Source organism: Cicer arietinum, chromosome 4 (assembly GCF_000331145.2).
Source record: "Cicer arietinum cultivar CDC Frontier isolate Library 1 chromosome 4, Cicar.CDCFrontier_v2.0, whole genome shotgun sequence".
NCBI lineage: Eukaryota > Viridiplantae > Streptophyta > Magnoliopsida > Fabales > Fabaceae > Cicer > Cicer arietinum.
Window position 1 is genome coordinate 24,173,655 of NC_021163.2, and position 13,394 is coordinate 24,187,048.

Below are 13,394 nucleotides of genomic sequence, written 5' to 3' on the forward strand. Positions count from 1 at the left end.
AAGAGCGTTTTCACTCTGCTGATAACAAGGTTATCAAACTCGAAAGTTTAAATAAATTTTGTTTTTCCTATGTAAACTCGACTCGTAAAATCGAATCGTAAACTTATATGAGTTTACTTAATTGTGTTTGAGTAAAGATCTTATTTTTTATTATGACTAACTCTTGTGATGAAGGTACAAGTGAAAATGTTAACATATATCCTTTGTTTGATGGAAAGAGATTTGAATTCTGGAAGGACCAGAAGAGAATTTTCTACATCTCACACGATCTTGAACTTTGGGCCATAGTCGAAGATGGCTATGAAGCTCACAAAAATGTTGCTGATGTTGAAATATTCAGAACGAATCTCAATGATGATCAAAGGAAACAATACAAGATGCATCATAAAGCCATAACCTTTATGATGAATGGTATTACACTCAAATAATTCAAAAAATGTAGCAACAAAGAAACAACAAAAGGAACATCTTCGACGCTCTGGTCCTCAACTATAAAGGAAATAAACAAGTGCGAGAAGCTAAGACAAATTTACTTTTCAAGAAGTACGAACTTTTCCAGGTGGAGGAGGATGGAGATATTGACAAAATCTTCTATAGATTCCAAGCTCTAAATTATGAATTAAAGGTTCTCCAAAATAGTTACACTACAATTGATCATGTCAAGAAGATCCTCTGAAGTTTACCTTACAAGTGAAGACCAAAAGTAAAAACAATTCAATAGGCTAAAGACCTTAACAAATTTTATGTGGAAGAGGTGATGAGTCAGATCCCATGAGATCGAACAAGTTGAAGATGAACCAAAATTGAAGTCGGGCCTTTGATATCAAATCTAAAGGAAACAAAGCAAATTCAAAGGCTCTATAAGCTAAAGAGGACTTAGTGGAAAGTGAATATAAAAATCAATGTGAAGACTCAAATGATCAAAGATCATTCAATTATTTTAAATAAATCCAGCACATGTGAAAACACAGGAAGAAATCATTTCCCAAAAAAGATTTCAAGACGATCCACAAATAGCAAAGAAATAAAGAAGAAAAAAAATCTTCTGCTATGAATGCAAATAACTATGCTATGAATGCAAATAACTAGAAAATTTCAAATCATAGTGTCCTAAGCTTGAGAAGGTTAACTCTCAAAGAAAATACTTCAATGTAAAGAATAAAAGTCTAATGGCTACCTGGAGTGACTCTGATGAATCATCTGATGAAGATGAAGAACATGCAAACATGACTCTTATGGTACATGCTCGCTCTAATTCTTGTAATGAATATGTTGATGAGGAAATTGAGATACTATCTAATCTATCTCTCAATGAACTTAACAAATTGAGTTTAACTTACAAGGGAAAACCAAAAGTAAAAACAATTCAATAGGCTACAGACCTTAACAAATTGTATGTGGAAGAGGTGATGAGTCAGATCCCATGAGATCGAACAAGTTGAAGATAAACCAAAAAGGAAGTCGAGGCCTTTGATATCAAATCTAAAGGAAACAAAGCAAATTCAAAGGCTCTATAAGCTAAAGAGGACTTAGAGGAAAGTGAATATAAAAAATCAGTGTGAAGACTCAAATGATCAAAGATCTTTCAATTATTCAAATAAATCCAGCACATGTGAAAAAACAGGAAGAAACCATTTCCCAAAAAAAATTTCAAGACGATCCACAAATAGCAAAGAAATAAAGAAGAAAAAAACAAGAAAATCTTCTGCTATGAATGCAAATAACTAGAAAATTTCAAATCATAGTGTCCTAAGCTTGAGAAGGTTAACTCTCAAAGAAAATACTTCAATGTAAAGAAGAAAAGTCTAATGACTACCTGGAGTGATTCTGATGAATCCTCTGATGAAGATGAAGAACATGCAAACATGACTCTTATGGTACATGCTGACTCTAATTCTTATAATTAATATGTTGATGAGGAAATTGAGATACTATCTAATCTATCTCTCAATGAACTTATAATAATGTTAAATGATTTTCTGACCAAGAATCACAATTTCTCCTCAACACTAAAAAACATCAGAAAAACTCATTTCATCTTAATAGATAAGTATATCCCCTTGAAAAATATTTTGAATACATAAAAAGAGAAAATCTAACTCTAAAGGATAATGTTATAAAAACCTTAGAAGTAAATGTTTGTAATTTTGTTAGGTATGAAAAAGCTTTTCAAGATTTCTTACAATAGGCATAGACAAAAGCAACAAGCTTCTATGATTTATGGTGTCAGCAAAAATAGCAGAAAAGGTTTTTGTTTTGGGGAGAAAACTCCAGTGTTCAACTTACCTGAAACTACTTGCTTATATTGCTAAAATAAAAATCATGATAAGTGAACTTGTCCAATGTTGAAAACGTGGAAAACCAAGACATCTTTCAGAACTAACAAACCATGACCCAATCAAATGTGGGCACCAAAGAATAAAATTAAAAACAACACTATTTTTACGGTTAACATTCATTCCTCAAGTTCAACTCTCTATTCACACAATCTCACTAAAATTTCTGACAAGTGTTTAGCCCGGGTTATGAATTTACCACTCAAATTATAGAACATGCATCACGCTACCATATGCTTGAAAAACTCTAGTTAGCACTCACAATGCAACAAACGCACATACTTTTGGAGGACATTCAGGTTGTAATGGGGATTAGGTAAAGCTATGACATTTTCGGGTAGAAGGTTTTATTACTTGTAGTTAGGTACACATTTTCAAATTATTCTACCTCTTTTTCAAATTATTTTACTTGCAGTTAGGTTTTATTATTCTTAATTATTGACAAAAGAACTAAGAACATGTTATTTATCAAATTACACAAATTGAAATTTTTTTATTTCTATTGATTTTTTTAATTTTAATTTTTTTAATTTAATTTTTTAGAACCACCACCCGAGAGTTAAAAAGTTGTTATCCCATGAGCAACTCCAAACTTAGAACTTTATCAAGACGAGACAAAAGTTTTTTAACCTAACTCCAAGTAAGGTGATTGAATTAAAGTCAAGTATTTGCTTGTAATGTGGCTAGTAACCGAAAGAAAAATGCAAGGCTCAAAGGGGCTACCAAATGATAAAATTTGCTCAGGGTAGTTAGAAAGGCTCAAACGACCAAACAAAATTGCCTCAATGTATACATAATTAATGCAAGTCAGAATTAGTGCAAGTTCTGAAGAGATAACACATGTTTGAATAATCACACAACTAAGAATTAAAGTGTATAGCTCACAACTAGAATAATAAGAGAGAGTATGAACTATCCAAATTATGTCAAACATATCACAACAAGATTTATTTATTTTTAAAAATGGAAAGTGAGACTTCCACAACCAAAGAGTAACCAACAATGCAGGCATTAGTGAAACTCGTCGAATTGAGCAATGATATGAGCAAATAAATATAATTTCGATTTCAAAATCTCAAACAAATAGCTTAAGACTAGCTTCAAGTTGTTAAAAATTATTAATCATACTGCACATTTACATAGAATTAAAAATACACAAAATCAAATAAATAAATAAAAATAAAATTGCAAAAATAAAAGTTACATCTACCTATGGGTTGCCTCCCACGAAACGCTTCTTTATGGTCATTAGTTTGACACCTCAACCATTGTCAAGGTGGCATATATGACAGAAAGAACACATCATCATTTTTCTTCTTTTTGTTTGGTAGAAATTCTAAGAACTTGATAAATAAATGATGTTGCTTCCATGTCCTTTTCAATTGGACATTGATCAACAAGACATAGACTGAATCTCGAACTTCATCAATTTCTTCTTTTTTCTTTTCCTTGTTTGTGTTTTCCTACTCCTTATCTTCTTCTACCACAACAATGAGGTCATCTTAAATCTTCAACTTCTCCTCAATCTTCTCAAACTCAACCACTTGTTTAAATAACCTCTCACATTGACTTTCAAATTTTTTAATTGAAACCATGTTATTCTTCATAAATTCAACCAAAACATCCTTGATGTGAAAGCCCTTGTCACCTGATTCTTTGGATATAATTTTAGGATGTAGAATTTGTTCCAAATTTATATTTTTCATGTAACACTCGCCGTCTTCTGTTTCTAAAACCAATAAATCTTCATATTCTAATGGTGGGACATAGTAATCAAAAAAAGTTTCATTCATATACGCTTCTCCGTAAAAGTCACACCTAAGAGGCTACATCTTAGGGTGATCTTTTAAAAGTGTATCTCTCAAGATTTCCATCAATTATAAATAATTCAACAAATATAAGACAAGTATCACACTCTTTAAACCAATAAATCTTCATATTCTAATGGTGGGACATAGTAATCAAAAAAAGTTTCATTCATATACGCTTCTCCGTAAAAGTCACACCTAAGAGGCTACATCTTAGGGTGATCTTTTAAAAGTGTATCTCTCAAGATTTCCATCAATTATACGTAATTCAACAAATATAAGACAAGTATCCCACTCTTTCATTAATTGTAGTAGAATATCATCATTACAATCTTCCATGCTTTACAACGAATAGTTATCTTAAACAAAGAAGAGACAAACCACTAGCACACGACATTAGCAAACTCAACAAATAAAAATAGAAAATAAAAGAAAAACAAAAACTTTATGGCAGAGCAAAAATTTTCAATTAAGTAAATAAATTATTGCTCAATAGTGATATGGCAATTCCTGGAAACAACGCCAAAAACTTGATAGTGTTTTACCAAGTGTACTGAATTGTTGCAAGTAATAATTAAAATGATAGTATTTAGTTTCGAAATCAAGGATTGCATTTTACTATCGAATTATGTTGAATTACTAAAATTGAACAAAAAGTCTACGAATTGATTAAAATAATATTTAAAATTAACAAGAGTAATAGAATTGAACTTTAATGATAAGAAAAATGTCAAGGAAGAGTTTCATTTCGAGTCCAACCTTGGTTTCTAATTTGATCTAGTTACTAAATTCTTTTAGTGAATTATTATCGAATTCTCTTTATTATTCTTGCTCTAATGTCTTTTTGAAAAACCTTTAATTCCAACGTAACCCCTAATTCGTTAGTGAATTTAGGATTAAAATTAAGCCTTACAATACATGATTTCTCTTATTAAATTACTGCATTTGCAACTAATTTAATTGGTTTCATAACATATATCTATCCCTAGACTATCATGAATTTATCATCTCAAGTATTTTCGTAAAGTCGATTTTCGTTTCAAAATACGAATCGTAGGGCACTTTAAAGTTGATCAAGCAATAAAAATCATTAAGCACATAGATGAGAAAAATAATTCAATAAACTCATGAATATGACTAGAAATCAAATCAGAAAAATAAGGGTTTCATCTTGTTTTACTCATCCCTAACAAATAAGGATTAGTTAATCATGAAAGAGATACAAAATATAGAGATTAAAGAAGAATTACAAGAAATTTTCATAAATCATTCTTGATAAAACTCCTCCAATGGTGTTAGAAATAGTCATCTCTGAGTTTCTTTACTAAGGCACAAGTCTTCAAATTTCACAATAGTCAAAATATCCCTTCCAAAGTGATAAAAATGTATTTTAATGTATTCTGATACGCGTCACGCGATGCAGACGATCTTTAAGAGCAATCTGGCAGATCTAGTGGTGCACAAATTCGCCCTAGACACAGGTTTCACGCTTCAAGCGCACAATATCTTCTATCTATCCTTTAGTGCATTTTTCTCCTCTTTTGAGTCCTAATTTAGTTTTGATGCCTTCATGAAAGTTGTAGGTATGGATATTAGAGTTCATTTGCACTTGGTTTGACTCCAATTGGACATCCAAAACTCCAAATATGTCTGAAATACTTCACATAGATCATGTTGATATCTCGTCAAAATTCAGCACTGCACTAAAACAAAGAAACAACACAAAACTAAGAAAAATATATCCCTAATCAAGGAAATAAGAATATAAATATTTTATTAACTCAAATAACTAGAATCAATAAGATATATCAATTAAAACTAAAAATTGTGAAAAATATGCATATGATGAAGAGTTATTACTTGCAGACATTCTTAACAACAAAGTTGAAACCCTAGTCATGATACTTGGATAATGGATGCACACAACACATGATGGGAGAAAAGTCTATGTTCCAAAATCTAATCCTCAAGGAAGAAGGATTTGAAGTAAATTAGAAGGGTAAGATCATAAGGTGTGGCACAATAATTAATGGTTATCTTCCTTATATTAAAAATGGTCTGTTTGTAAAAGGACAAATGCATAAACTACTGAGCATAAGTCAATTAAGTGATAGTGGTTATGATGTTGTCTTCAATTAAAAATCATGTCAGACAATTAAGTGATTCTATGGAGACCATGTTTGATATTAAAGAAACATCAATTTTTAGACTTTTCTGAAACCGAGCCTACAACAATAGAGGAAACTCCATCAGATGATATATGGATTATGGAAATAAAGAAGAACTAAATCAATTCAAGAGAAATGATGTATGAGATTTTATACTCAAGCCCAAAGAAAAGAAGCCGATTGGAACCAAGTGGATTTTCTGAATTAAGTTAAATGAGAAAGGTAAAGTGGTAATAAATAAAGCAAGACTTGGAGCTCAAGGCTACAATTTGAAGGAAGGTTGTGGTTATACTAAAACTTTGGCCTTTTGGCAAGGTTAGAAGCATCAATATTTTACTTTCATTCGCAGGTTTTAATAAAATTTATTTTATATCAAATGAGCGTGAAAAGTGCATTCCTAGATGGATGAATAAATGAAGAAGTGTATGTTAAACAACCTGATGACTTTGAGGACAATCAATTTCTAGACCATGTTTTCAAACTAAAGAAATATATTTATAGTCGGAAACACGCTTCAAGAGTTTGGTATGACAAACTAAGAAATTTTCTATTAAAAAATGATTTTGAAAAAGGTCAGGTTGACACGATTTCATTTAGAAAATCATCTAAGAATGACTTCTTCATTGTCCAAGTATATGTTAATGATATAATATTTTGTTCTACTAATGGTAAGCTCTACCAAGAGTTTTCTAAGTTAATGCATAATGAATTTGAGATGACCATAATGGAAGAACTAACTTTTTTCTCTTGGAATCCAAATTCATCATAGCTTAGTAGGAGTATTCGTTCATTAGACTAAATCTACAAGAGAGCTTCGAAAGAAATTTAAGCTAGAAAGTGCAAATCTATGCTTACACGTATGCATCCCACACGTTCTCTTGATAAGGATGAATCAATAGGTTTATGTGATGCTAACTATACTTGAGATAAATTAGAAAGAAAAAGCATCAGTGGAAAATGCACATTCCTTTGAGAGAATATGATCTCTTGGTCCAACAAAAGACAATGAATCATTGCTCTATCTGTAGCTGAACATAATATATTTCAGCAGTCAGCTGCAACACTCAATTGATGTGGATGAGACATCAACAAGAAGACTTCGAAATTAATGAGAGTAACGTTCCTATCTTATGTGATAATACTTCGACTATACGTTTAACCAAAAATTATATTTTACATTCAAGAAAAAAAAACATATAAAGATTAAACATCACTTTATAAGAGATTATGTCCATAATGATATTTTAGACATTAAATTTATTGACACTGATCATCAGTAGACATATATTTTTACAAAATCCATTGTTAAAGACAAATTTAATTTTAATTTTTTTGTTGTTGAAACATTCAGTTTATAAAAAAGTAATGTTGGAATACTTGTATGCCTCTGCCTTAGGTAAAACAAATTAATTAGTTAAATATGTATGCTATCAAAGAAATGAATTTTTCCTCTGTCTTTAGGTGTTTAAAATTTAATTTATTTAAGATATGGAGTTCTTTGATTTTCTAACACATGTAGTTTCTTGTGTGTTAATGTGTGCATGGTAGTTATTGTTTGTGTTAGGAACTCAAACGTTTTATTAAATGGTTTGAAGATTTTGTTGGTATTGAATGGTTTTAATACTTTAACCTAGATCAACTTTCTGCTCTAGATGTTCTAGTTAAAGAGTTTTGGATAATTGGTGGACGTAAATAGAACCTAAAACTAAGTGTGATATAAACACACACTTTAGAATTCTTTGTGCAATTTTCATAATTTTATCTTTTTCTTGTTCAAGTTATTGGAACATTTCCAAAGACAAGATATATAACAATATCAAAAAAAGAACTCTTGAAATTTATTCTAAATATACCTCGTTATTCAATGATAAAAATGTAAAATTACAAGAAAAAAAGTTCAATGATTAAAATATAAAATTACAAAAAGAAAAATAGGAGTTGATCCTCTTTTTAGAAAACAGATAACAATTACGAATACATAAAACGAATCAACTAACTAAATAACTAACTTATTTTTTCTATGTTAATCTAATGGTAATATGAAATAGTAATACTTTTCCCCATACACAACAATAAATTAGAAAAAAATGGTGCGGGAGAATCAACAAAGGTTATCTAGCTTATATGTAGCTAGAGAAAAGAGACACAATTTAATACAGTACTAATAATGAGGCTTCTAATATGTAGCTAAAAGTTACACATTTAGAGCTCTCCATGAGAAACTTGTTGCTTTAAGGTCTCCCAACATTCTTTTGAGTTGCTTAAACTATTCATCCATACATTGTCAGCTACAAATGCATCAGCGTCATTGTTGCGATGCCATGACCAATGTGCATGCGTTTCGTTCACTATTCTCAACCTTCCGTGACCAAAGCTTGACTCTCGATACATTGAGAGTGGACTTTGAGGTTGCTTAAATCTACACTCAACAATCAAAAATCTTAGATGTGCATAAATATTAGAGGTGTTCAAAAAAATCAAAAACTGAATCAAACTGCAGAATTGAATTGAACCGGATTGTTCGAGAACTGATTTTTTAAAACTAGAACTGAATCGAATCGGTTTTTAGTTTGAAAAACCGAACTGAACCGGTTTTCAGTTCAAAAAATCTGAACCAAATCGGTTTTTATTTCAAAAAACTTGAATCGGGTTTATTTTTTTAGAAGTAATTAGGGGTAATTATGTAAAATTTGACCTATATAAACAAAAAATTAAGTTAAACCAGTTCAAAGTAATAAATCGATTCACTTGTTTATAAAACCGTTTTCGGTTCAGTTTTTTAAATTGAAAAGCGATTCGGTTCAATTTTTTTAAACTGAAAACCAGTTCGGTTCAATTTTCAAACAGTTCTATTTCAGAACTAAACTTTGCTCACCCTAAATAAATATATCATATCTATATATAACCAAGAAAAAATAATTTGTAGACATAGTAGTATTAGTTAACAAAATAAATTTCACCATTAACAATTTTCCTAATGTTATTTATTGTATTGTATGGGTTGTGTAATCATGATGATTGATATATGATTATCAAACACTTGTGCACTTTAGCAATGCTGGTGCATTACTTGTGTCTAGTATTATGCGTTTTAAATTGAAGATTTTGCTTTTTTTTTTTTTCTTCCTTTAAATAAAAAAGTAATGGGAATTTTTTTAAGCTAGGTGACTCACTTTAATGCAAGTCCTTCACGGTTTCCTCCATCACCAATTGTTATGTACAACGGACCACATGAATCATGCTTATTGTCATAAATTTGAGTCTGCAAGGAATCAAAATTAACAATTAGACAATTATAATAATAAAAAAAATAAACATGTTATTGAAGAAATAAAAAAAGGAAATGTTGAAAAAGAAAAAAAGTTAGAGACAATTTCTTTTGACATCTCTAACATTTTATGAAAGAATTAGAGATTCATTTAAACTTTTTTCCTCTCTAAATTTTTGTCGTTATTTCAACATTTTTCGATAAAAAAATTTAACGTGATGAATATTAATATGACATACAAAACGTTCATATGCATGTACATGCCCTGCAAAAACCATGTCAACACGAGCCTCATAAAGCAACTCTTCCATTGCTTGTCTCATGCTTTCACCTTCACCTTGATGTGCCTCATTAGTATTATACCAAGGTGCATGCAACAAGACAATCACCCATGGTGTTATATTCCTATCAATATTAAGAAGGTCATATTGAAGCCATTTATATTGTTTGGATTGTGCATCAAAATCTGTATAAGAACCCAACATGATGATGTGAGAACTAGCAACTTCAAATGAGTAGTAGAGGTTTGAGGTGGAGCCACTCTCATTGTAGGGCATGATCCAACGTGCATTGTAGGATTTGAAAGCATGTGGTTGGATAATCGGAATAGTTTCAATTTCATGGTTACCTTCGGTAACCATCCATGGTCGACGACTTGCATACGGTTCGACTAAACGACCGTATGAATCCCAAAAAGGTTGATGAGAATCAGCATAAGATAAATCTCCTGGTAACAAAAACACATCGTAGTCTTTGCTATCAATGTGTTTTAAAGTTGATTTTGTCCATTCAGTTTGTCCCAAGTCCCCTACATGTAATTAATATTAATTTTTACAATAGAACATTTTACACTAATTAACAATATATTGCTAGCTAAATTGTGTAAATAACTTTAAAGCTATGTAGAACATGTGATACCGTAAAGTATTTTCAACAAAACCGTAAAGTCTCAATATTTTATGAGTGAACATTTGATAGTATATTATATTAGTAGATATAGTTTGAATTTTAGATCTCATTCTCAAAGTACTCTTGACTCAACAATTGAGCTACACTTGGGGACAAATTTAAATGACACTATGATCACATTGACTGCACGTGCATATATACTATGATTTAGGGATCATCCTATGTAAAAAACTAATTTGTAGTTTATGATATATATATTCATTACCTGATCAATATCACATGCTTAGAAGAATTGATGTATCGATGCATATTATTGACTGAAAACTAATAGTACATCGATTCAAAATTTTCATTATGTGTGTGGTGACTTTGGATAACAAAAAATGGAGATATGAAAGTGATTTAAGGAAAGATGAATAAAAATGGAAGAAGGATAAAAGTGAGACATGTGATGGGCAAGAGTAAGATATTTTAAACAATAAATGTTTGAAATAGATTTTGTATTTCTTCCATTTCTTTTAAAAATAATTTTCTTTAACTCATAATAAAAATAGCTATTTCATTTCATCATAAAAATCATTTCTTAACATAATAATTTTTGAAAAAAATGTTACACAAAAACATAACTAAAACATTAAAAAGGATTTTTCTAGATTATGAAAACAAACGTTATTGTAATTCCTAATCAAAAGGTAGTACATTAAATTGGTGATGTCATGAGCCAAAAATGGAGTAGAATCAAACATGTGAAAGATGAGTGTTATATAGATTTGGTTATTGATTTTGGCCTTTAAGCACTACTAATTCTTAGCTTGACTTTAATTTCTACCTTGTGGACAAGATGTTTCTAAAATATTAGTAAGATATTAGGGCCTATGTATGTCGCATATTGACTTAATTATGTTAAACATTAGATTAAAGTTTCATAAGATATTTTAGATGATGAATCATCAATTTCTAAAAGAATTTAGATAGATCTATTATAACGAATTATATGGAATTAGTGATTATAATAATTAAAACAACGAATGAAAATCAAGAAAGGGGTTTCTAAAATAGTTTGGCAATAATCTTTAGCTCTTTTAGGGTAATTCCTCTTCATGTATTGATATGTACCAAAAAAAAGTTGTAGTTTAGAAAATAGCACAACATATAATTATTACCTAGCCAAAAATATAGGTAACTAGAGGAGACAAAATTAAAACTACTCAAACTAGTATGCACCAAAAGTGAAATGAAAGTGAAAATGGTGATGCAAAATTAAAATAACAACTTACCAACAACCACAAAATCAATAGGCAATTTGGATGGGGGTGTCTTGAGGGAAAATTCAGGACCCGATCCACCACACCTATAGAAGTACGTAGTGTTTGGATTTAGAGGCCCAATTACCACATGATGGATCTTGCCGGATTTGTACAAGAAATAATTGTAGGAGGTGTGATCTCCTATTGATTTTTTGCTATATTCCCCTTCTTTAGTTCCATATTCCACTATTGATTCTGTGTCTTTTTCTTCCGTTATCCATGACACTCTCATATGATCTTTACCTACCAATGAAATGTGCACCTATTCACACAAAAAAGTAAAATCGAATTAAAATCCAATTATGTGGTATACAGTAGATTATTATTTAAAAATTATTTAAAATTTAAAAGTCAATCGTTGGTTGGTCATGGTGGTAAAGACAACACGTCTATCGATGTAGTTGGATAAAAATAAAATAAAATAAATATGTTTCTAAAAAATCAATGCGTCAAATCGATATTAATCAAGTCAGCACTAGTCTATGTAGTGGACCACATATCAAAATTGTCTATCGTAGATTTTTCCTACGCGCACAACTGTATATATATATATATATATATATATATAGAGAGAGAGTTTAATAAGGGTATACGAAATCTAATTTGATCCATTATCCTACCTCGATCTATAAGGTTTGAGTTGACTATATCCCTAACTTTAAAAAAAATAGAGACATAAATGGAAGACAAGACTTAGCTGAAACAGTGATCAAATTACCCTTAAGTTACTCGTCGCATCTCAAAAGTTTTAACTGATACATGTTATTTTTCACTCATTAATTTTATAATTTCAATCACAAATTTACAATTATTTCTCTAAAAGAATAATAGTTTCACTACATTGATTTTTTCATAGACTCACCCTTCAATTGGGTCGGATTTGAATCTAGAAAATTGACTCAATTGATTGTTAGGATCAAGCAAATACACACACAACCCAGTCTAACCTCTTCTTTGTACATCTCTAGAGTTTAACGTAAATTCACTACCAAAAGTCAATGATTAGCCACGGTTAAAACCATGACAAAACATCCCCTTAACCTTGGCTAAATGTTGCCATTGTTTACTCGACCAAACATTTATTGACATATTTTAAAAGTGATATAACAAAGTGATATTTTAAATTAATTATGAACCTGTTCGGGGTCAGAATCAGAGAGACTATGAGGAGTGAAGATGAATTGACTAGTAGGTTGACGAGAAAAAGCATTCCCTTGTGATTGTATGGTGTGAGGAAACATCAAGAACCATAAGATGTGAAGAAGAAAAGGAATCACAACAAGGGACATGTTGCATTTCACCATAATTGTATTGTTGTTTTGGGTTGGACTTGTTAATGGTTAATTTGCTTTAATTTGTAGATTGCTTCAATGGTTAATTGCTAATATATAAAGGGGTTTAATTTTGACAGAAAGACTATCAAATAAAATATTAAAGCATTTGAATTTTAAATATTAAAATTAATTCATACTACATTGGAATCTTTCGATTCGGAAATGACTCCACGGCAAAGACTCTCCTATGTTTCATCTTTCGATTCTCTAGGACACCTCGCTTGTGATGCCAAGGACAAATTTTATTTAATTTATCAATTAATT

At 30.4% G+C, this 13,394-nt stretch overlaps 1 protein-coding gene across 1 annotated transcript; it reads right to left on the reverse strand.

Annotated features, from left to right (window-relative positions):
- Window positions 1–8,208: 8,208 nt before the first annotated feature.
- LOC101514257 (purple acid phosphatase 22-like) lies at window positions 8,209–13,169 on the reverse strand. The gene is made up of 5 exons (XM_004516139.4): window positions 12,933–13,169; window positions 11,767–12,058; window positions 9,820–10,388; window positions 9,486–9,574; window positions 8,209–8,731 (listed from the first exon to the last, which is right to left on the reverse strand). Exons 1-5 carry the CDS (start codon window positions 13,098–13,100, stop codon window positions 8,515–8,517), a joined length of 1,335 nt encoding a protein of 444 aa, XP_004516196.1. The 5' UTR covers window positions 13,101–13,169; the 3' UTR covers window positions 8,209–8,514.
- Window positions 13,170–13,394: the final 225 nt, after the last annotated feature.

Excerpts from the sequence above, each read along its gene's own strand:
- LOC101514257 (XM_004516139.4), bottom strand. The coding sequence starts at position 13,100 with ATGGTGAAATGCAACATGTCCCTTGTTGTGATTCCTTTTCTTCTTCAC. Across the intron at positions 12,059-12,932 it reads CTGATTCTGACCCCGAACAG|GTGCACATTTCATTGGTAGG; the intron begins GTTCATAATTAA and ends TTGTGTGAATAG. Across the intron at positions 9,575-9,819 it reads TACATGCATATGAACGTTTT|ACTCAAATTTATGACAATAA; the intron begins GTATGTCATATT and ends GATTCCTTGCAG.